The 24,261-nt window shown below is 34.0% G+C and overlaps 1 protein-coding gene across 13 annotated transcripts in view; it reads left to right on the top strand.

The window, feature by feature from the left end:
* VPS13B (vacuolar protein sorting 13 homolog B) overlaps positions 1 to 24,261 on the top strand; it is a 775,932-nt gene that overhangs the window by 59,708 nt on the left and 691,963 nt on the right. For all 13 annotated transcript variants that reach the window (XR_006336417.1, XM_043880234.1, XM_043880239.1 and 10 more), the window contains 7 exons: positions 918 to 1,099; positions 4,391 to 4,565; positions 13,314 to 13,582; positions 20,338 to 20,433; positions 20,900 to 21,022; positions 21,487 to 21,624; positions 22,509 to 22,596. Coding sequence is in view for 12 of the 13 variants with exons in the window: in XM_043880234.1 (XP_043736169.1) it covers positions 918 to 1,099; positions 4,391 to 4,565; positions 13,314 to 13,582; positions 20,338 to 20,433; positions 20,900 to 21,022; positions 21,487 to 21,624; positions 22,509 to 22,596 (1,071 nt within the window). In the remaining variant the exon portion in view is untranslated. The remainder of the gene's footprint in view (positions 1 to 917; positions 1,100 to 4,390; positions 4,566 to 13,313; positions 13,583 to 20,337; positions 20,434 to 20,899; positions 21,023 to 21,486; positions 21,625 to 22,508; positions 22,597 to 24,261) is intronic.

Here is a 24,261-nt window from a genome sequence, read left to right as displayed (position 1 = left end):
AGTTTATTGTTTTGAAGATTGCCATGGCCATAGTGTATGGATAGTTGTTAACTTAAAATCACTGACTAGGTAGATTTGGGCCTGATATTTATCGAGGAATTATTGTTAGAAATAAATTTTCTAAAGGTTTTGTTCTCTAGTTTGATACTTTACCAGCAATTGTTTCCATTTTTATTCCTTGAAAAGGAACTTTATAACATTACTGGTAATTTGGTAATTTCTTCATTAGTCATTATTTAAAAACATGTTGGCCACTAGAATTTTCTGTGATGATGGAAATGTTTTACTTTTTACTGTCCAGTACCCTAGCCACTAGCTGTATGTGGCTTTTGAGTACATGCAATGTGGCTAATGCAGCCAAGGACCTGAAATTTTATTTTCGTATAATTTTAATTAATTCATAGGTAAGTTTAAATAACACTGTATTGATGGTGGCTACCATATTGAAGAGTGCAAGCTTTGAGAACAGCAGTAAGTTTTTCAGTGGAGAAATAAATGTTAAATAAGTGACTATTACTCAAATGTTTTTATAATGTGGTTTTTCAAGAATTTTATTGTTATTTAATATTCCGTTGCAGATAGTGAAATGTAGAAAAATTTTTATAAACTTTGTCTTAAATTTGTAGTTGGGAGTCAAGCAAATTGGGGACAAGCTGCTTCATTTCTTTGGCTTCTATTTGATTCTTCGTACATTAAATGGGGTTTATTGTGCCTATTTCATAATATTATTGGAAGCTTTCAGTGATATATTAAATGTGAAGTTCTGTTCATAGGTGCTGACAGTCCTATATTAAATGCTTTATTAATCTCATTTCTGCTATTATTATTTTTTTATTACTGTTACACTAATAAATAATTGCCTTTCTTTTCCTTCTAACTTTAATTTTTACTTAAAATGTTTTTCTTTTTTCTTTTAGCAACTGATCTGGTGTTGAGAAAGGTTATCAATTTTTCTGACTGTACAGTTTGTCTTGATAAACGAAATGCCAGTGGTAAAATAGAATTCTACCAGGATCCTTTATTGTACAAGTGTTCCTTCAGAACTCGTCTGCATTTTACATATGATAACCTAAATTCCAAGATGCCATCTGTTATAAAAGTAGGTGTTTCTTTTCCTAGTAGTCAAGTTGCATGTTTCTATTTTATTTATTGATTGTTATACATACTAATCATTGTTAAAAAGCAATGAGGAAATTAACCTCAAACATATAATGTAAAAAAGTTTGGTTTATATTATAACTTTTATGTTATTATGTATTATAACTTTTTTTCATTTTGTATTCTAATAGAGATATTTTGGGGACAACTTTTTTTTTCCTGTGACTGTAGATTCTGTTTTATAGTTTGTCCAGCTGATTGTTAGTGTTTTTCTCTTCAATTAGAGGAGATCATATCAAAGTAGTATGTATATACCCACGGTGGACTGAATATTAGTCTGTATTTCAATCCTTACAAATTTTTCATCTGATAATAGTTTCTGACCCTTGTTTTTCTTAGATAACTTTATAAGACTTAATTTGCTTATCTGTTAGTTTATTGGTTAAGAAATTTTAGTTGTCTATGGTTTCATAATGTGATTAAAATCTTAAGAATAGTGAATGTTTCAGTAATGTCTTTGATCCATGTGAAAATTTGTTCTCCAGGTATTGGCAAATATTTTTAGTGTGTATAGTTATTCTCTAAATATAAATTTTGTGTTGTTTTATTGCATAAAAATTTTCTATACCTCTTATCTATATTTGAAAAAGAATTCACACAGTGACTTGTGATCTTGTTAACTAAGTTTTCACATGGAATAAATTTTTATTATTGAATTATAAGCTTTTGTACTGTAATGAAAAAGCCAGTCCTAAGTCTGAACACTGATATTGATCACTGCTTGTTTTGGTGTGGCTATATAAATTATTTATTATTTTTACATTGTGCTTTTAAAACATAAGACATGTCATTTTATGTAACTTTGTATTTATACATGAATTCCACCCATTTTCTTTGGTAGTGCTCAGTCTTGAGTATCTTTTTTTCTTACCCTTTGTACAGGACACATTGTTTTCTTTAAATTCTGTTACTCTTTCCTTCTGTTTTTGAATTAGTTTCTTAGGCAAATGTAAGCATGGAATAGTGTTGATTCAATAGTAACTGTGTCCCTATCCCAGGACAATGGACTTAAACATCCCTTCTTTGATCTTGACTCTACCAGTGAAGTTGGGGAATGTTAAGAGTAAATTCAAGATACATTTTGAAAACAAGTAATGGATATAGGGAAACCTTACCATATAAAATTTTTTTATTGTTCTTTAATACAGATTTAATTGTACATTTTAGGATGTGGGTAAATTAGAGGAGAGTGGTACCATTTATGCGTAACTGAAATTAAATTTTCAGTTTTTTATTCATAGTATTGTGATATAAGATTTGGTGTTTTGAGTTAGAGCCATAATTTTTTCATTTCTTAGTCCTAGGAAATAAGTATTAAATGGACATGGTTAAGCTCATTGATCATCTCAAAGACAGGGAATTTCCAAAACTGTTTGAGACACTCTTAATTACTTGTCTAAGATTTTCATGTATGTTTCATTAAGTGACTTTTGAATTTATTTGTATTTGGGTAGACTTTTTGTAATTTTCTATCTTTTGTGAGTAATAAATGTCTTAGAGATTGTATCATCTACGAGATACAGAGCATACAGATATGTTATTTAACATTTCCCCTGTTAGTAAAAATTTACTTTTTCTTAACAGTTTTTCAGAGGAATGAAAGTCTACACATAAATCTTTGACCACATCTCTGATTGATTCCTTAGGAATGATTTCTGTAATTGCAAATATCTTATTAATGGATTTAAACTTTTAAGGCCTGTCATTTGAACTACAAAATTGCTTCCAGAAATGTTTAACCAGTGTATATGCTCATGAACATTAAGGGGAGTGCCTGTATTATACTCTGCTATCCTTAAATATGATCATACTTAAAAAAGCCAACTTGTTTAGCAAAAATAATGCAATTTAATATTAATTTGATTATTAGCGAACTTAGATATTTTAAAATATGTTCACTGGCCATTATTTTTTTGAAAAATTCATTCAGGTTCTTTGTCAGTTTTCCTGTTGTTGGTTAGCTTTATTGATTTTAAAGATATCTATATGTATACTGTATAAAACATCATATTTTAAAGGTATACATGTTTGTGTGTGTAAGATTGTAAGTGCACACGCATGTGCGTGCAGGCTGACGCTGGTTTTGCTAAGACAGCTGTCACTGGTGCTGTTGGTGCCCTACGGTGTTGAAAAGGATGTGGCAGAGAAATGTCAGATTTAAGAAGAGCTTTGCAGGCCTGCGTTGCACACCTGCACGACCCTTCCTTGATTTTCTTACCTCTTCATAGTCTATTTGGTGTATGATTTTTGTCAGTTTTTAAAACCTGTACTCATATTTGAATATGGTATTTTATACCTCCCTGTATAACTTGCTTCCCTTCAAGTACAGTTTTTTTGTGCTTTTATCCCTAAAGATATGCGGATGCCATTACTTTTTCATGTTTAATAGACACTCAAATACCAGTTGGTTAAAGTAAACCTTCCAAAAGACTTACTTTATGGCTTAATTGGTTTTATTCCATGTTTATGTAATAACAGGTAATTATTATATTGAGCTTGTCTTTATATTTTATTGATGTATTGTTCTTTAAGGAGAACTTTGATTGTTGACTTTGTGCCCTATTGATAGTAATTAGTCTTATTTCTTATAATTGATTCATGTTGTAAATTTTATACCATGTTTAATTCTTTTATTTAAAGTTTGTTTGAGAAATTTTCCTGGTCATATTTTCACTTTGTTTTCTATATCTGACAGTTATTTTACCGTGTGCATACTTCCATAGTTATAATGTCAGTAGTTTACTCACTTAACATGTTTTTAGAATATGTATGCATTCTTTTTGGTTAATAAAGCTGGAAAGGGTGGATTAATGACTTATAAAATGACGTCATGAAACTTTTATTCTTATGTGTGACAGAGATCTTTATGGTTTTTGTTGGAGTACTGTTATACTCTTAATATTATAGGATGGGTATTTTGTTAACAAAAAATTTTGGGAAAAGTTATCTTGAAATCCATTGTGACTGTATCTTCTCATGATCATTTCTATTTCCACTTAGATAGTTGGGATTAACATTGCTTCTGTCTAAAGTTACTGATCATCATAGGAAAATTTGTTTAAATTTTTAATATTTTAGAACTGTCATTTTGGCTTAAATATTAGAAACATTGAGACATTACTGTTTTTCCTACGGTACTCCATTTTAAGGCTTAACATTTCTGTACTTATGTTTAAATAGTATTCTCTTTGAATATACTTCTGTTGATGCTTTTGTTTTCTCCAAAATACAGATTCATACCTTAGTAGAGAGTTTGAAACTGTCTATCACTGATCAACAGTTGCCTATGTTTATCCGTATAATGCAGCTTGGGATTGCTCTTTACTATGGAGAAATAGGAAATTTTAAAGATGGAGAAACAGAAGATTCTACTTGTCACAATAAAGATATGTTGGGAAATGTTACAGGTAAATACAACAAAATTTTTATAACTATTGTTCTTACAAAAATGTTTTCACCATTGTGAAACTTGAAAAGCTACATTAGATTATGTTTTACAGTATTCTAATATGATGGGATGATTTGCTTAACATTGATTTTTTTCTTTTCTACATTTTGCATACTATTCTCACTTTCTTTTTTCTACATGCTAAAAATAACTTGACTATTTCTAGTAGGTATAAGTGTTCAGAATATACATTATATAAAAGGATATTCCAATCTCAAGATTTCTTAGTAAGTTATAATACAGTTGACCCTTGAACACATGGGTTTGAACTGTGCAAGATCCACTTACACACAAATTTTTTTCAGTAAAACTGCATGATCCATGGTTGGTTGAATCCTCAGATACAGAACTGTGAATATGATAGTGAGTTGACTATAAAGTTATACCTGGATTTTCATCTTGTACTCCTAACCACCTTGTTGTTCAGGGAGCAGCTATATTGATAACTTTTCTATAAAGTCTCACTGAGTTATTTTAACTAAGTTATTTATACTTAATTATCATATGTAATTATAATTAACTATGTGTGCTGTGCTTAGTCTCTCAGTCATGTCTGACTCTTTGTGACCCCATGGACTGCAGCCTGCTATGCTCCTCTGTCCATGGGGATTCTCCGGGCAACAGTACTGGAGTGGGTTGCCATGCCCTCCCAGGGATCTTCCTAACCCAGGGATCGAACCCAGGTCTCCTGCAATGCAGGTGGATTCTTTACCGACTGAGTTACCAGGATAGCCTATAATAAACCATAATTATATCTAATTAACTGTATGTTTTGGAGGATACCTAGTTAATTAATTGGAGTGTTACTCTTTGAAATATATACTTCATTGAAAGATACTTAGTGGGTTAATTTCCCTTATTCAATTCATGATACTTTTACTAAAGCCTATTTGTGTGTAAGACATTATTGGTCGGAATGTAGGAGAATGCAGAGGTTAATATACATTGGAGTGGACAGACATGTGAACAGTTAGTTAAGCACTTAAACAGTTAAGTATGATGGCAGATGTTTGACTTATTAACATTAGAGGTATTAACAATTAGAAGTAGAAAAATGGTGAAAGGAGTGATAGGGTTTGACTTGTGTTGGTCTGAGTCTCAGGAAAAATTTGGAGAGGGTGATGATTGACTTCCATAGTTAGAGCCTTTAGCTAAAAGGCATTTAAAACTTGGGAATAAATAACCCTATTAAAAAGTGGGCAAACGGCCTTTATAGACCTGTTTCCAGAAAGAATATCCAGGTGGCCAACAAGCATGTGAAAATATGCTCAGTATCATTAGTCATGAAGGGTAATACAAGTCAAAACCACAATGAGATAGTGCTTTATAGCTAGTAACCAATGTAGTTAAAAACGACTCATAGTAAGTGTTGGCAAGGATGTGGGAAAATTGGAACCCTTAAGCGTAGATGGTGGGAATGGTACACAGTCTGGTTTGTCAAAAAGTTGTACATAGAGTTAACATATAATCCAGCAGTTCTGTTCCTAGGGTTATATGACAGAACTGGTAGAACAAAAACTAGTTGAACAAAACCTAGCGTGTAGAAGCTGGTCAATTCATTTTTTTCCACCCTGCTATTATGGTAAATTTCAAATATTAATATATGGAAAATTGAAAGTATTATACAATCAACAGCCACTATGTGGTTGAGTAGATGTGTAGAATCTACTCATCATCTAGATTCTACAGTGAATATTTATCACATTTGCTTATCATGTATGTGTTCATCTAACACCACTTTCCCTCCATTGATTCAACCAGTTTTTGCTGCATTTCACAGTTAAGTTATGGACATCAGTATACTTCACTGCTAGATTTCAGCAGCATATCCCTAGCTAGAGTTTATGTTTATTGACGGTTCTTTTTCTTTTTTTTTTTAAAGGTTAAATTCATAAGGTGAAATGCATAAGTGTTAAATTAAGTATGCTATTTAAGAAGTTTTGAGAAATGTGTATGCCTGTGTGATACTGGACACTCATCAAAATATGTGTCATTAATATCTCAAAAAGTTATCTCATGCCACTATTCAGTCACTTCCCTTCCTCCAACTGCCTGCCCACCCGCCTTCCACTCAAGAAAACCCTGTTCTGAATCTCTAAAAAAGAAAGAAGCCATGCATTAGTTTTTGCTGATTCTGGAATTTCATGTAAATAGAAACATACAGTAGAAATTCTCCTGTAAAAGGATTCTTTCCTTAAGCATAATATTGTTTTTTTACTTTTCATTTTTAAGAACTTTTTAAGACTTAATTTTTTGAGCAATTTTAGGTTTGCAACAAAATTGAAGGGTAGGTACAGAGATTTCCCATATATCCCTGCTCTCATACATGCATAACCTCCCCCATTATCAGCATCCCTCTACTTATCACAACTGATGAACCTGTATCATTATCGCCCAGAGTCAGTAGTTTAGTTAAAGGTCACTGTTGCTGATGTATATTCTGTGGGTTGGACAAATGTATCCATCATTTTGGTATCCTTCATAGTATTTTCACTGCTCTGAAAGCATTGTATTTTGGGGATTCATCTGTGTTGTTATATATATCAGTGTTTGTTTCCTTTTTATTGCTAAGTACATTGAATGGCTATGCCATATGAATGTAACATAGTTTATTTAGACATTACCCTGTTGATGAATGCTTGAGGTATTTCCACTTTTGGTTATCAAAAGTGAAAATGATCTGGACATTCTTCTGCAAGTCTCTTGAAGACCTGTAGCTATTCTTTTTCTTGGTTTAATACCTAACAGAAGAATTACTATATACTTTTTTAAAAAAGAAATTACCAGGCTTTTTTTCCCCAAAGTAATTGTGCCATTTTACATTCCCATCAACAATGTATGCCAATTGCTTCACATCCTTGGCAACATTTGTTGTTTTCAGTCCTTTTTCACTTTTTGCTATTCTGATGTATATGTTGTGGTTGCTCATTGTGGTTTTAATTTGCACTTCCCTGATCAATTATTTTGAAATTTTTTGGTGTAATTTTTGACAATTAATATATCTGACTTTGTGCCATTTGATAAATATTTGCCTATTTTAAAAACTTCTTTGGGTTTCCTTACAGAATGGTGACTTTTTCCCTTAATCTTTTTTATTGAAGTATAGTTGATTTACAGTGTTAGGTTAGTTTTTGCTGTCCAGCGAAGTGAGTCAGCTATGTATAAAGGTGGTTCTTTATATATTTTGAATTAAAGAATGACAGTACATGTCAAATACCCTTAGGGAATGTTTTTTTGCTGGTGTCTGATTTGCCCAATTCATTTTTTAATAGGTGTTTCTTGAGCAGTTTTAAATTTTGATTGAATGCAATTTTTAAAATTTTATTTTATGACTATTACTTTATGTGTTCTAAGAAGATGATTAGGTTTGCTCCTTTTTTTTGTTGTTGTTGTTTAAAAAAAAAAAAAGGTTGCTTGCTTCCAAACACATTTGAATTTTTTTTTTTTCCCCAGCTGTCTAAAGCAGAAATTCTTAACCTTCTATTGTGCATGTTATGGATTCTTTTGACACACTGGTAAAGCCAATGAACCTTTTCTTGGAAAGTTTTAAGTGCCTTGATTTTAATTTCTTGATGTCCTTTCTTCATGTTATTTGTGCTTAGAGTACATTAAGGTTTTTGTATCTGTGAGTTTATAGTTTTCAGATATACTTAGAAAAATTGGGGGCATTATTTCAAGTACCTTTTTCAATTCCCCTTTCTCCTCCTTTGGGGACTCCAATAACATGTATATTGGGCTGCTTGAAGTTCCACAGAGCTCTCTGATGTTCTGTTCATCATGTTTTTCTTTTTCCTTTCATTTTCTGGTTTCACTTTTGATAGTTTGTATTTCTGTTCAAGATCACTCGTCTTCTGTAGCTAATCTGCTGTTAATCCCATCTACTTTATGTTTCATCTCAGATACTGTATTTTTCATCTCTAGAGGTTCAGTTGGGATTATTAAAAATAACCTTGGGCTCTTTTTGAATATCATTTTATTTAGATAGCTGTTTTAATGTTTTTGTTTACTAATGCTATAAAATATGTTATTACTAGGTCTTTTTTTGTGGACTAACTTTTATTTTTCCTCATTGTGATATCCTCCTGCTTCTTTGCACATCTGATAATTGGATGCTAGACATTGTGAATTTTATTTGTTGGGTGCTGGATAGTATTGTATTCTAGAAAACATTTAAGTTACTTGGAAGCAATTTAATTCAATTGTTTTGCCTTAAAGGTTTTTAGATGGGGTTTAAAACCTTTAGCAGCCATTAGTTTAAGCCCAGTTTTATTCCACTATTGAGATAATTACCCCTTTGCGTACTGTACCTGGTCTTCTGTGAATTAGAGCTTTTCTCTTTCTTGGTGGTAGGAACACAGACTATTCCCAGTTGTAAGTCTTGGGGGGTATTTTCTTTGCCCCTTTCTGGTGGTTCTTTTAAAGACCTTAGTTTCCTCGTATGAAACTGATGAATACTCAGGTGAAGACTGGAGTGGGGCCCTCTGCAGGTCCTTCTTGTTTGGTACTCTGTTCTGCAAACTCTAGGTACCTTAGTCTACCTACACTCAATACTCTGTTTTCTAATCTGTGAGTCCTCTGAGCTCTACTTGGATTCCCTCTTTCTTGTTGTAGCTTAGAAACTCATTCTAGATAGTAAAACTGGGCCAGTCAAACTCATTTCCCTTGTTTCTCTTCTCTCAGAACTTACTGTCCTTCATTGCCTGAAGTTCAGTGTCTGAAAACTGTTATTTCCTGTATTTTGTCTTTTTGTTGTTTTTTAATACGTGCTTCAGTATTAACATGTTGAAACAGTGAAGTATAGCAGAAAGTCTAATACCTATTATAGTTTCAAAGTACTGACGTGTGAAAGATATTTTGAGATAGCTTCACCACTGTTATTTGATATATTTATGATTTCTTTAGGTTTTAGAGTTGAAGGTACTAGTGGTGTAACTGATTTGTTACCTGCATTCGTAATTAGAAGAATGCTTCATTTTAGTTAAGTACTGAATATATATTTTTTTCATTGAAAGTTATGAAATCTGAATTCTGCCAAAGGGTCCCATGTTAAGATGCACCATTTCAAAGGCAAAGAATATTTTAAGAAATTCTGACCAGAGTTGAAAGAGATGCTTTTTTCTTCTTCAGGTCCTAATTCATTCTTTTGACAAAGGAGTAAGCAAGGATTTGGAACTTCAAAAGCATCTTTCATAAAAAACCTGTCTTCATTATTAATTAATAATAAGTGTAAATTATAATGACTGATTTCTTAGACTTCTCTGAGTGATGTTTCTTTTGCTTCAAAAGATCAAGCAGTGGGATACTCCTTCTGTTGAACGGCTTTGATAAGAGAGGTCCAGAGTTCAGCTCTGTGGACCCAGTCTGGTCTTGGGTTGAGCTGACCTGACTTTTTGTTTTATTACCAAGATGATATTCAGTGGTGATGCCCTATTTGAGATCTTATTAGGGACAGTTAATAATAAGCTTTATTTATTCCTCAGTATCAGAAATTTATGTGGTATTTATGGTTAAACAGCAAGATATGAAGATGATGTAAAACATTTTCTGGATTTTTAAGTTTTCTAATTTATGTTGAAGTAAAATGACTAAGGTCTCTTGGTACTGTATTTTAGGTACTCTAGTTATTATTTATCAAGTTTTGTCCCAGATGAAAGAGGTCAGTAGCCATGTGTTACGACTTAAAAGTCTATGATGTTCCAAAAATCTCCTGTCATGAGGATTAAAAAAGTTGTTTTTCTTGCCAGAAAACCTGGAAGTGAATCTGAATGAGGATGATGTTTAATTGAGTATGTGTATTTATAGATTTATAAGTGAAGAGTAGATATGAGTGAATCTGCTGGCAGCTGCTTATACCATGAATTTGTTTAAAAATAATTTCTCCCCTAAATTCCATGATGATCTGCCTCATTTGTATTGTTAGAATAATGTTAAAGGACCTTGATAGATTTTCTCTTTAAAAAGGTGGAATAAGTTACAGTAGTTGGAATTTAAAACTTTAGTTTGCCAATTTATAACCAAACAAAACTTCTTGGCTATGATTTTTTCATCTGTAGAATAAGAAAGATGTTATTCACTAATTCAGTTAGTTCAGTTGCTCAGTTGTGCCCAACTCTTTGTGACCCCATAGACTGCAGCGAAGCACCAGGTTTCCCTGTTCATCACCAACTCTCAGAGCTTGCTCAAACTCCTATCCATCGAGTCAGTGATGCCATCCAACCATCTTATTCTCTGTCACCCCCTTCTCCTGCCCTCAATCTTTCCCAGCATCAGAGTCTTTTTTTTTTAAAATATCTGTCAATTTATTAAAAAATGGAGCAAACTGAACAACAAACTATCTTACATCTTTAAGGAAGAAAAAACACTAAATTTGAAAAGACATCACCCACTGAATTTGGACACAACACCTCTACTCAATTAAGAGAAACATTTGTACAGTCCAGGTCTTTATTTTTACACCCTTCAGGCCATGAATTCATAGGGAATGGGTTCCAACAGTTCAGGTTCCTTTCCATTGGTCCTCACAAAGTGTGCTTCTTTGGGTGGAGCAGACTGGCGCTTCAGCTGAACCCAAGTCCCTTTCTCTTTGGCTTCCTTCTTTTTCTGATCATTTTCCTTCACACGTTTTAGGAAGCTATCTCGGCTCTTAGAGTGCTTAATATGCTCGATACCCACATTAATTCTCTTGGCAAGAATCTTGCCCTTAACTTGTTTGTTTACAATGATGCCAACAGCACCTAGCATCAGTCTTTTCCAACGAGTGGGTTCTTCACATCAGGTGGCCAAAGTATTGGAGCTTCAGTATCAGTCCTTCCAATGAATATTCGGGACTGATTTCCTTTAGGATGAACTGGTTGGACCTCTTTGCAGTCCAAGGGACTCTCAAGAGTCTTCTTCAGTAGCACAGTTCAAAAGCATCAATACTTTGGCATTCAGCCTTCTTTATGGTCCAGTTCTCACATTTAGGCATCACTAGTGGAAAAACCGTAGCTCTGAATACAGGGACCACTGTCAGCAAAGTAATGTCTCTGCTTTTTAATATCCTGTGTGGGTTGGTCATAGCTTTTCTTCCAAGGAGCAAGTATCTTTTAATTTCATGGCTGCAGTCACCATCTGCAGTGATTTAGGAGCCCCCCCCCCGCCCCAAATAAAATCTCTCACTGTTTCCCCATCTATTTGCCATGAAGTGATGGGACCAGATGCCGTGATCTTAGTTTTTTGAATGTTGTGTTTTAAACCAACTTTTCCACTCTCCTCTTTCACTTTCATCAAGGGCCTCTTTAGTTCCTGTTCACTTTCTGCCGTAATGGTGGTGTCATCTGCGTATCTAAGGTTATTGATATTTTTCCCGACAGTCTTGATTCCAGCTTGTGCTTCATCCAGCCCGGCATTTCATATGATGTATTCTGCATATAAGTTGAATAAGCAGGGTGAAAATATACAGCGTGACGTCCTCCTTTCCCGATTTGGAACCAGTCTGTTGTTCCATGTCCAGTTCTAACTGCAGCTTCTTGACCTGCAAACAGGTTTCTCAGGAGGCAGGTCAGATGGTCTGGTGTTCCCATCTCTTGAAGAATTTTCCACAGTTTGTTGTGATCCACACAAAGGCTTTGGCATAGTCAATAAAGCAGAAGTGGATGTTTTTCTGAACTCTCTTTTTCGATGATCCAGTGGATGTTAGCAGTTTTGTCTCTGGTTCCACTGCCTTTTCTGAATCCAGGTTGAACATCTGGAAGTTCACGGTTCACATCTGTTGACACCTGGTTTTAAGAATTTTGAGCATTAATTTGCTGGCATGTGAGATGAGTGCAATTGTGCGGTAGTTTGAACATTCATTGGCCTTGTCTTTCTTTGGGGTTGGAATGAAAACTGATGTTTTCCAGTCCTGTGGCCACTGCTGAGTTTTCCACATTTGCTGGCATATTGAGTGCAGCAGTTTCACAGCATCATCTTTTAGGATTTGAAATAGCTCAACTGGAATTCCATCATATCCACTAGCTTTGTTTGTAATGATGTTTCCTAAGGCCCACTTGACTTCACCTTCCAGGATGACTGGCTCTAGGTGTCTGTTATTCACTAATAAGAAAATCATTAACTATTATTTTTCTCAATATCATATTAAGAATAAATTAAGAATATAATATTATGTTATAATAATATAAGAATAATATAATATTAAGAATAATCATCATAACACTTACTTTCATCCTTGGGATAATCCTTTTTTTGGGAGAGGAGTACATTTTGCCTAGGAACACTTGGCATTCTCTTTCTCTTTTGGATGTATCAGGAAATCAAGAACTCTTCTTGGATTTTTGTGATGTTTCTGAAAAGCGTCATTTTTTCAGCAGCTTAGCTTTTTTTTTGGAGGTAAGTTTTATGTTGTTGTTTTTGTTTAAATTAGTGAATGAAGCCCTAAAGAGTGAATTTATTCTTTGTATTTATCAAAATTTATCAAAAGTATATAATAAACTACTCACCATATAATACTGTGTAGTACTAAAGGAGACTGATCCAGTATAATGTATAGAAACTTGAAAGTGGTAATGCTAAATTATTGGTTTCAAACAATAATAACCAGTATATGATTTGTTCATGCTTTATATATAGAAAGAATCACGTGTGAGAAACATTTGTATATAATTTAAATTCCTAATTATTCTTTTGTTTTAATTCTCTTGGTTTATTTAATACAACATTACTTTGATAGGTGCTGAAGATGAAACACGAATAGATATGCAGTATCCTGCTCAGTACAAAGGCCAAGAGCTGTATTCACAGCAAGAGGACGACCAGCCACAGGGATGGGTGTCATGGGCCTGGTCACTTGTCCCTGCCATTGTGAATTATGATGATGCTGAGGAAGACTACCTTGGGAATGATCCTACATCAACTACACATCAACAAAAAGCCCAGACTTTGAAGGATCCTATTGTTTCTATAGGGTTTTATTGTACAAAGGCAACTGTGACTTTCAAAGTAGGTTTTCTTTTTTTTTTTTAAATGTTTATCTCTCAACTTTAATGCTTAAACTTTCACTTCTAGTAAGAATCTAGCTTATTTTACATTTAGTAGATGTGAGATGGAGTCTAACTATCCTTACTTCATAAAGTTACACGTCCCCTCATCTGAAATCTCTGAACTTTGGTCTCTTTTTGTCTTAAGGCCTTCTCTACTTTCCTTTTTTAATAGCTTTATAGAAAGTTTTTCTTTCCCTACTGAATCTTTCATTTGGCATACAAAGATGTCATAGTGTTTCCATTAAAAAACAGATGCACATGAGAAAATCTCCCAATATTTTATGTATCCCTCCAGCTACTATTTCATCTCTGTGTTGTCTTTCATTACAATTTTTTTTCTTTTTTTACATTATTTGAGTTGTTGGAGTATAATTGCTTTACAATGTTATGTTTCTACTCTACAAAAAGGTGAAATCAGCTATATATATATATATATATATGCCCTCCCTCTTAAGTCTCCCTCCCCTCCTTTATTCCACCCCTCTACGTTAGCCCAAAGCATTGAGCTGAACTCACTGTGCTATATTGCAGCTTCCCACTAGCTGCCTGTTTTATGCACGTGTGTGTGTTAGTCGCTTAGTTGTGTTCGACTCTTTGCTACCCCATAGACTTGAGCCTACCAGCCTCCTCTGTTCATGGGATTCTACAGGCAAGAATATTGAAGTGGGTTGCCATTTCCTTCTCTAGGGAATCTTTCCAACCTAGGGATCGAACCCAGGTCTCCTGCATTGCTGCAGATTCTTTATCGTCTGAGCTTAGGGAAGTCCCTATGTATGTTTATATGTCAGTGCTACTCTGAATTTGTCCTACCCTTACATTCCTTGTCCCACCATGTCCACATCTGTTCTCCTTGTCTGCATCTCTATTTCTGCCCTGCAGATAGATTCATTTGTACCGTTTTTCTAGAAATGTATATAAAGAGTTGTTTATATAGTTTCTCTCTTTGCTCACCTCTCTTTTTCCCTTTAAGAGAGTCCTTTTTTTTTTTAATTCTCTAGATCTTGCTCTTTTTTTTAAAGCAGTATTTAAAATACTTTTGAGTACTTCCTCCATTAACAAATGCATGCAAGATCTCAAAAGATCACATAATAGGTATTTTCAAGTTAAACAATAAGGTGAACATCCTTTTATTTTAAGAAATATAATACTACTAGTACTTTGATACTGCCTATGTGTTCTTTGATCATATATTATCTTCTCTGCCTCTTAGCTATAACCCACTCTTGATTTTGGGTTATTTCTTGACCTTTTTAGTAGTTCAGTTCAGTTTAGTCGCTCAGTTGTGTCCGACTCTTTGCGACCCCAGGATCTGCAGCACGCCAGGCCTCCCTGTCCATCACCAACTCCTGGAGTTCATCCAAACTCATGTCCATTGAGTCGGTGATGCCATCAAACAATCTCATCCTCTGTCTTCCCCTTCTCCTCCTGCCCTCAATCTTTCCCAGCATCAGGGTCTTTTCAAATGAGTCAGCTCTTTGCATCAGGTGGCCAAAGTATTGGAGTTTCAGCTTCAACATCAGTCCTTGCAGTGAACACCCAGGACTGATGTCCTTTAGGATGGACTGGTTGGATCTCCTTGTAGTCCAAGGGACTCTCAAGAGTCTTCTCCAATACCACAGTTCAAAAGCATCAATTCTTTGGGACCTAGCTTTTTTATAGTCCAACTCTCACATCCATACATGACTGCTGGAAGAACCACAGCCTTGACTAGATGGACCTTTTTAGTAGTAGTATCACACGTATATGTTCCTGAAGAGTATCTAATTCATTCAACAAACTTACATTAATGCCATCTGTATACCATGCATTGTTTTGTCTCTGGAGATTCACAGTGGAGAGATCAGATGTAAATCCCTCTGCCTTAAAATGTAAATTGTTAGTAAAAACAAATAAAATATATATAATATACCCCTTGATGATAAGAGTTATGTAGGAAAAAATAGAAGGAAAGAGTAATAGTGAATGCTTCCACTAATTGTGTAGTTTAAAAGCAGGTGATCAGGTTTCATACTGAATGATGTAAGTCAGAAAGAACAATATCATGATATTGCTTATATGTGAACTCTTAAAAAATGGTACAAATGAACATATTTACAAAACAGAGATTGACTCAAAATGTACAAAACAAACTTAGGGTTACCAAGAGGGGAAGAGTAGGGAAGGGATAAATTGGGAAGTTGGGACTGACATAAACACTGTGTGCTTAGTCAGTCATGTCTGACTTCTTGTGACTCCGTGGACTGTAGTCCACCAGGCTCCTTGGTCCATGGGGATTCTCCAGGCAAGAGTGCTGGAGTGGGTAGCCATGCCCTCCCCCGGAGCATCTTCCCAACCCAGGGGTTGAACCCAGGTCTTCTGCATTGCAGGTGGATTTTTCACTGTCTGAGTCACCAGGGAAGCCCATGCACTATTATTTATAAAATATATAAACTAACGAGATCCTACTGTGTAGCACTAGAAACTTTTCAGGACTCTTAATGACCTATATGGGAATAACGTCTAAAAAGAATACATGCATGTATATGTGTAACTGACTCACTTTGCTCTACAGGAGAAACTAACACAACATTGTAAATCAACTATACTTCAGTAAGTAAATAGATAAATAGAGTGATCAGAGAAAGCTTTAATGGGATGTGGGTCTTTCAGTATAGACTTGCGAAAGAGGAAGTTTTGCAGACGCATGAGAATGAATATTCTAGGAATAGCAAATACAGAGGCCCCCAAATTTCAAGGAACAGCAAGGAGGCCAGTGGGCCCAAAGCACAGTGAGTTAACGTGTAAATAGTATAAAATCGTGTCAAAGAAGTTATGGCGTTGGGAGAGGCCCATAAATTGTCCAGCTATGTAGATCACTTTAGGGACTTTGTCATTAACCTTGGATGAGATAAGAAGGTTTTGGACAATTTTTAGCATAGTAGTTCTAGGCTGATCTGAATTACATCCCTGTGTTGAGAATGGGTTATAAGGGGGCAAAAGCAGCAGTAAGGCAATCAGAGAAGATTGCAATTTTCAAACAAGAGATGATGTTGATGATGCCTTGGACTAGGGTGGTAGCAGGTGGAAGTGTGAAAAGTAGTTGAATTTTGGATGTGTTTGGAAGGGCAAGAGTACAGGACTTCCTGTTAGATTTTATTGGCTGATGTAAAGGAAATAGAGTATCCAAGGATGACTCCTGAGCAACTGGAAGGGTTGAGTTCTGATTTCCTGACATGAAGAGTACTATGAGACGATTGGCTTCCCAGGTGGCTCAGGGGTAAAGAATCCACCTCCCAAACGCAGGAGACACAGGAGACATGAATTTGATCCCTGGGTTGGGAAGATCCCCTGGAGAAAGAAATGGCAACCCACTCCTGTATTCTTGCCTTTAAAATCCCATGGACAGCGGTGCTTGGTGGGTTCCAGTCCAGAGGGTCCCACACAGTTGCAAACCACTGAGCCTGTGCACATGAGAGGATTAGGCTTGTGATGAATTTCAAGAGTTTGGTTTTTGACAAGTCAGTGAGGGATACGGAAAATTAGTGACTAGTGATGTAGATGGAAAACGAATAGAGTGCCTGTCTGGAAGCTAAGTGACATAAATGTTTTATAATGGAATAAGTCATCTGTGAGAATGAATTCATTAGAATTGTCAATGTGGAAATTATTGGTGATTTTGACCAGAACAGTGATTTGACACTGGTGGAATCATAGTTGGAGTTATTTTAAAACAAATGGGAAGACAGGTGGGAATGTAACATGGTGCAGTCACTGTGGAAAACAGATAGTTCCTCAAAAGGTTAAATGAAGAATTATCAATGACCAAATAATTATACTCCTAGCTATATAGTAAAAAGAATTGAGTTCTTTTAAACTTTTGTCAATTTAGAAGATATGGAATAGTTTTAATAAAAAAAATCTTTGAACTCAAGTAGATGTACGTCAGTCTTCAAAAGCAGTGTTTACGATGGCAAGAAAGTTGAAACAACTTAAATGTCCATTAGACAGATGAAGGAATACTAGTCTTTTCAGAAAATAGTGGCTATTCTTTTTTGATAGTACATCAAACTTAGTAAGTAGTAACTTAAAAAAAAACTAGTTGTATCTCCAGCTCTTGAAAATTGTCTAGTTCATAGTCAGTAGCTGGTACATAGTCATCTTAGCAGCAGCAGCAGCAGCATCTATCCATCTAACTTAGCATTTTTCTAAATTTTTGGACCCTCTTTTAGATTATTTTCCTTTGATTTTATTTGTCCTTGTGGATTTATTTTTTCTATGGACGCAGTTTTCTGAAAAAGATAAACTCGTGTGTCCAGCCTGTAGAAGTAGTATTACATGTACTGTTCCAGGCAATTGTTAGATACTGGAAATGTAGCAATGAAAAATCAAGTTTCTGCTCTGGTGTTTTTAATTTACCTTAGATTGTTTAACTGCTTAAAATAAGCTTTTTCAATTAGTAGTAAAGCTGTATAATTTGTAACTCTAGCAGATGGTAGATTAAAAATATTTTAAAATAAGTAGTCTTTGAAGATTTTTCTAATGAAAACTATTCCATATTTTCTCATTTGACAAAGCTCAAAAATGTAGAGAATAAATTTCAACAAGTTTAGTCATGGCTTGATTAATTTAAAAGATGTTTGTTTGGAAGGGTGATAGTTTGGGAAAGAAATGATAAATAATGTAAACGTTACCTCTACTATTTTAACACCATTGTTTATTATTTCTGAATTTTATGAAACAAATTTTGCATCTGAAATTCACTGATTTAGCTCTGTTTAAAGTAAAGGGATATGGGCCAATCTGAAAAAAATAAAAATGATAGGACAAACTCTTTAAAAATATAACAAAAAACCAACTGTCGCAAATTGCTGCTAGATGTCTTGCCAGTTTCAGCTGATCCAAGTGCAGTTATTTTTATTTTATGAGTGAAGCCAAGGATTGCTAGTAAAGTACTATCTTTTCTGGTGACTTTTACATGTTTACTTTTAAATTTGGAATTATTCTGGTAATGTTTCTGTTAACTTCACTGATGAGAAGAATTGTATTATTGAGTCAGTCAGAATAGGCATTTTATATACAAAACTTTTATAGACATTTTGGGTATTATTTGTCATTAGTCAATATATCTTAAATTTAAAGCATTTTTGTTTCTCTAAGGGAAATATGTTGATATTTAGGAGGAAAACATTAGAATTCATTGTTCAGCTTGGGTTTGAAGAATGTATGGAATTAATTTGTGGTTCATAGTTTGGTCAGAAAATAAGGTCATGTTTCTGCATTAGCATTCTGAACAGTTGATATCAATCCAACAAAAATCATGCCAAATTAAACGTAGCATTTAAAAAATAATGTTGAAAATTGTTCTTGTAATGTTTGAGTCCTTTTAATCAATTAATTGCTTTTTTGCTACAATAATTGTAGACAGCTGAAGGGCAATCAACTAAAATACTCCATTTTACTTAAGCATTTTAGATTATAGAACTGTACTTTGAAACAGCAGCATTGTGTATACCAGTTCTAGGAGCATCCAAGAAATAAAGCCTTATATAAAAACTTACTGTTACAAAATTTGAGAATAATTTATTGATTCCTAAGGTTATCAAGAGGTTATCATGCTTAGAATTGTAGCTTTTCAGTTCAATAAGTTCGATATGACATAAAAGTAATTTTTTTAAATGTTATCTTTGATTTCACATTTAAGTTGGAAGAATATATCCATTTCATAAGAATAAAGGTGACTTTATTAGTCATTAGTAAGCATGAATTATTAGTAAACATGAGCAGAATACCTTTTTTTTGAAGTAACACCTTTATTTTGGAATAGTTTTAGATTTACAGGAAAATTCAAAGATGCTTAGTACGGAGAGTTCACATACATTTCTTACCCAGTTTTCCGTATTATTAATATCTTACACTATCACAGTACATTTGTCAAAACTGGGAAGCTGATGTTGGTGCATGATGGTTAAGTTACAGATTAATTTCATGACATTTTTTTGTAACATGATCCAAAGCAGAGTACCACATGGCATTTAGAAAAGTATAATTTTTGAGTATGTAGAAATAATATGCTGTGAGTTTCAGGGAAGTGAGCGCATACACATACATACATATACATATACACATAGTTTTGTTAGCATCTAGGTTAATCCTTGTTATGGAGCAGGCACTGAGTAAGTATTTGCATGCTTGAATGAGTGTGTGGAACGTACCATGAGATTATATACTTTGAAAGTAAAGCCCTTGGGTCTGTTTCCCTCCTAGAACTAAACAAGTTCTGTTGAATCTGTGTTTCTTCACAGCTTTCTTTAGAAGTGCAGATTGGTAGAAATCTTAGAAGTGATTGAACTAAAGCTGATTGAATAAATTAGTAAAAATAGTTCTGAGGTTAAAATATGGATATATTTTTCACAGAATATATGAACCATTTTATGAGTATGGAACTATTATAGCTACATAGCTTTTGCCTTTTTAAACAGTATTATTAACAAAAAGGAGTTAAATAAAAGTAAAGTATTTATATTCTGTGTATGATCTTACTAGACTAGCATATTCAACCTTTATACCATGGATAATCTGTTACAGCTGTTTTTGTTGCACCTGTTTTCCTGCTTAGTAATTAAATTTCCTGAATCTTAAAATTGGCCTTGTTTCCATCAATTCATCATAATAATGACAGGTTATTGCCATTTAATACTAATTTGACTTACTTAATATTTTTATATTGTTTCATAGCTTACTGAAATGCAAGCCGAGAGTAGTTATTACAGCCCTCAAAAAGTAAAATCTAAGGAAGTATTGTGTTGGGAACAAGAAGGAACTACAGTTGAGGTAATCCATCAACATTGGATGTACTTTCAGAAATCTTTAGAATGGTCTTTAAGGTTAATATTTAATAAATACAGGTTTTTAAAATTATAAATAGTATATTTAAAATTATATTTATAGCTTTGTATTTCTATTTTGGTGATCAGTAGTAGTGACTGAAAAAAATATTCTTTAATGAAGATTTTACTGGTATATGCAACATTAGTTTATTCTTTCATTTGACTTGTGTGCTCATATGTATTTGTGGATTAATGTTCTTCTTCAAGTGCCAGTCATTGAGGATACAAAATTGTCAGGATACAGAGACAAATTAGATGCTTCTTTTTTTATAGGGTTTGTAATCTGAGGAGAATAAATTTGGAAAGGTCATAACCCTAAACATGTCTCAGCTGATTTAGAAATTCTGCAAGGAAAGCCTGTAACATTTTTGTTGAAATTTAAGTTCATAATCCTTCTTTTCCTTTTATAGGCCCTTATGATGGGAGAGCCTTTCTTTGATTGCCAGATTGGTTTTGTAGGTTGCAGAGCCATGTGCCTTAAAGGAATTATGGGTGTTAAAGATTTTGAAGAGAATATGAATAGAAGTGAGACCGTAAGTCAAAATCTCCCCGTTTCTCTCTTTTTTTTTTTTGGATAGAATGCAGGGATAATGAGGTGCTTATTGAAGTGTTTAACTATACCAAAAAAATCTGTTAGACTGCTTATATCTTTGGCTTCAGAGGGGAACTTTACTGTTTTCCCCTGTAAGAAATTATAGAGCTCAGGGGGATTGAGAAAGTTGGTAGTACTTAACACCTGGACAGTAGTTCCAAATTCTTTCCAATTCATAAATGTTTCTTCTTTCTTGTTTATGGCAGCTACTTGGAGTTCCTCTTTGGTTTGTTAAAATGTTCTTTGCCAAAATAGGCAGTGAAAACGGAGACAGCATTCCTTGTCTTTTTACAGAACTTCTAGTTGTAATCGTTTCTGTTGACTACTGAATTGGTGTTACAAAACCAATGTTTTATTTTCTTTAACAATTTTCCTCCTGTCCAAAAATTTTGCATTTATTTTCAGGAAGCCTGTTTCTTTGTTTGTGGTGAAAATTTGAGTATAAAAGGTTTGACATACCTCACAAATTCATTGTTTGATTACCGAAGCCCCGAAAATAATGGTACTCGTGCAGAATTTATCTTGGATGCAGCTACTCATAAGGTCAGAGCATGTATTTTTGAGCTGAATTCTAGGTTGTGCTGGGGTGGAATACTTGAGCTTGCCATGTTTCTTTCCCAGTAATCTATTCTGAATGCTAGTTGTTTATTCAAAACATCTAGAATATTTTTATACAGCTTCTGTATCTATTAGTTTATTTATCCATTCCCTACTGTTAAAATAGTCATGGCAAAAAGATGTAGAATTATTTCTTTTCATTTCAGTTACTTTTGAAGTATGGGATTAATGAAAAGAAGTGAATAATTTCACATTTTACTCTATGTTTGTCTTAGTCTTATTTGAATTTTTCATATAAGATTATATTAATGTACTTTTTATGGAATAAAATTAAAATTCAAAAAATGTACTGAAAATTAGTGTAATAGGCTTAGTGATTTACACTGCTCCTACAGAGTTAATTTTATAGTTGAAATAAAGAATTTAATTTTGACCTGCATAATTAATATACATTTAAAGATATTTTAGTATTTTTTAGTGTTTGAACTGTTTCATATAAGTGTACTGAAATATTAATGATTGACTGTATTTGAGAGTTTATATTAGACAGTTTTGTGACGGTGATAAAGGTTAAGACCATACTGCCCTATTCCATTGTAGGTATTCATTAACCGACATTTTTGACAAAGTGGTGAAATTGTCTAGTAGAATTATAGATGTCCTTTTGTGTGGTCTATAGTAGAGATAATATTGCCTTTTTTAGAAGTAAATTCTTTGGGTAACCTCTGTTCTTCCTTCTGTTTTGGTAATCTTTTGAGTTGGTACATATTCTCCATAAGGATATATGTCTGATTCTTGACCTGTCAGGTTTTTAACCCGGGAGTCTGTTCTACACAATGTGTGTTCTGTTCACTTTGCTTTGTTGGCAGGAGACATATACTGAGATAGCTGGAATGCAAAGGTTTGGGGCATTTTATATGGATTACCTGTATACAATGGAGAACACCACTGGCAAAGGTACTGGTTTCTTTCCTTTATGTTTGGTTTTGCTTGAATAACAGAAATAGGACTTCTTTAGCATCAATTGGTCCTGGATTGATTGCATTCTGTAACATCAGAGTTATCTTTTGTTACTCTGGGGAATAATTTAATGTCATGTTAGAATTGTCTTAGATTCTTAACATTTTTAGTCCTTTCTTTGTGTAGCTGATTGAAAATACTATATTTTATATTCAGTTCAGTCACTCAGTCGTGTCCGACTCTTTGCAATCCCATGAATTGCAGCACGCCAGGCCTCCCTGACCATCACCAACTCCCGGAGTTTATCCAAACTCATGTCCATTGAGTCGGTGATGCCATCCAAACTAGAATTAGTTTGTAATATGTACCACATATTAAAAATTTTGATAGATAAAATTTCATGTTGTCAAAGAGTATGAACATTTCCTTTTCTGTATTTAAATACATTTTGGAGGTTATTTAGATCCTTTTATTACAAAAAGAGCTTGTCACTGTTTATAATAGCCAGGACATGGAAGCAACCTAGATGCCCATCAGCAGACGAATGGATAAGGAAGCTATGGTACATATATACACAATGGAATATTACTCAGCCATTAAAAAGAATTCATTTGAATCAGTTCTAATGAGATGGATGAAACTGGAGCCCATTATACAGAATGAAGTAAGCCAGAAAGATAAAGACCAATACAGTATACTAACACATAGATATGGAATTTAAAAAGATGGTAACGATAACCCTATATGCAAAACAGAAAAAGAGACACAGATGTACAGAACAGGCTTTTGGACTCTATGGGAGAAGGCGAGGGTGGGATGTTCTGAGAGAATAGCATTGAAACAAGTATACTATCAAGGGTGAAACAGATCACCAGCCTGGGTTGGATGCATGAGACAAGTGCTCAGGTCTGGTGCACTGGGAAGACCCAGAGGGATGGGATGGGGAGGGAGGCATGAGGGGGGATCGGGATGGGGAACACATGTAAATCCATGGCTGATTCATGTTAATGTATGGCAAAAACCACTACAATATTGTAAAGTAATTAGCCTCCAACTAATAAAAATAAATGGAAAAAAAAAAAAGAGCTTGTTGTTTTAAACAAAAAAGTAGAAATATATTTTTCTAGAAATTATGAATACAGTCTTATTATGTTTCATTCATTATATTAACAATCAAATGATTTCAGGAATTTAACTACACTGTGTTGTGCTTATCCTGATTCTTTTTCATATTGAAAACTTAGTCAAAATAGGGTCACCATGTTTTGTTAATTTTTCATATTTTAATACATGATCTGTTTGTGTTAGATGATGAATTAGATATTGTGAATGTAAAGAAGAGCAAGGCATTTCTCAAGAAAGCAATAAATAGTATTTATACACTTAAATAAGTGATTTGAATATAGCATGTTAGAGATAGTAATATAAACAGACAGCTAAAAGAGGTCCAGGTGAGAAAGGGATTACCTTGTCTGTGGTGTTGAAGACTTCATAGAGGAGTTGATCTTGAAGGATTGTTAAGGTTTGTTAGATGAAAACAGAAGGCAAGAGCGGTAATTTTCTGCTTCTTCATTTCAAAATGGATTTCTAAATGTCGGTGTTCTCAGTGGTCAAATCTTGATGGGTTTGGGTACCTTCTATATGTTGTTGAAGCCCATATTT

This window comes from Cervus elaphus, chromosome 21 (genome assembly GCF_910594005.1).
Source record: "Cervus elaphus chromosome 21, mCerEla1.1, whole genome shotgun sequence".
In the NCBI taxonomy this organism is placed as follows: domain Eukaryota; kingdom Metazoa; phylum Chordata; class Mammalia; order Artiodactyla; family Cervidae; genus Cervus; species Cervus elaphus.
Note: the sequence above shows the minus strand (reverse complement) of the source record. Positions and strands in the feature narration are given on the sequence as shown.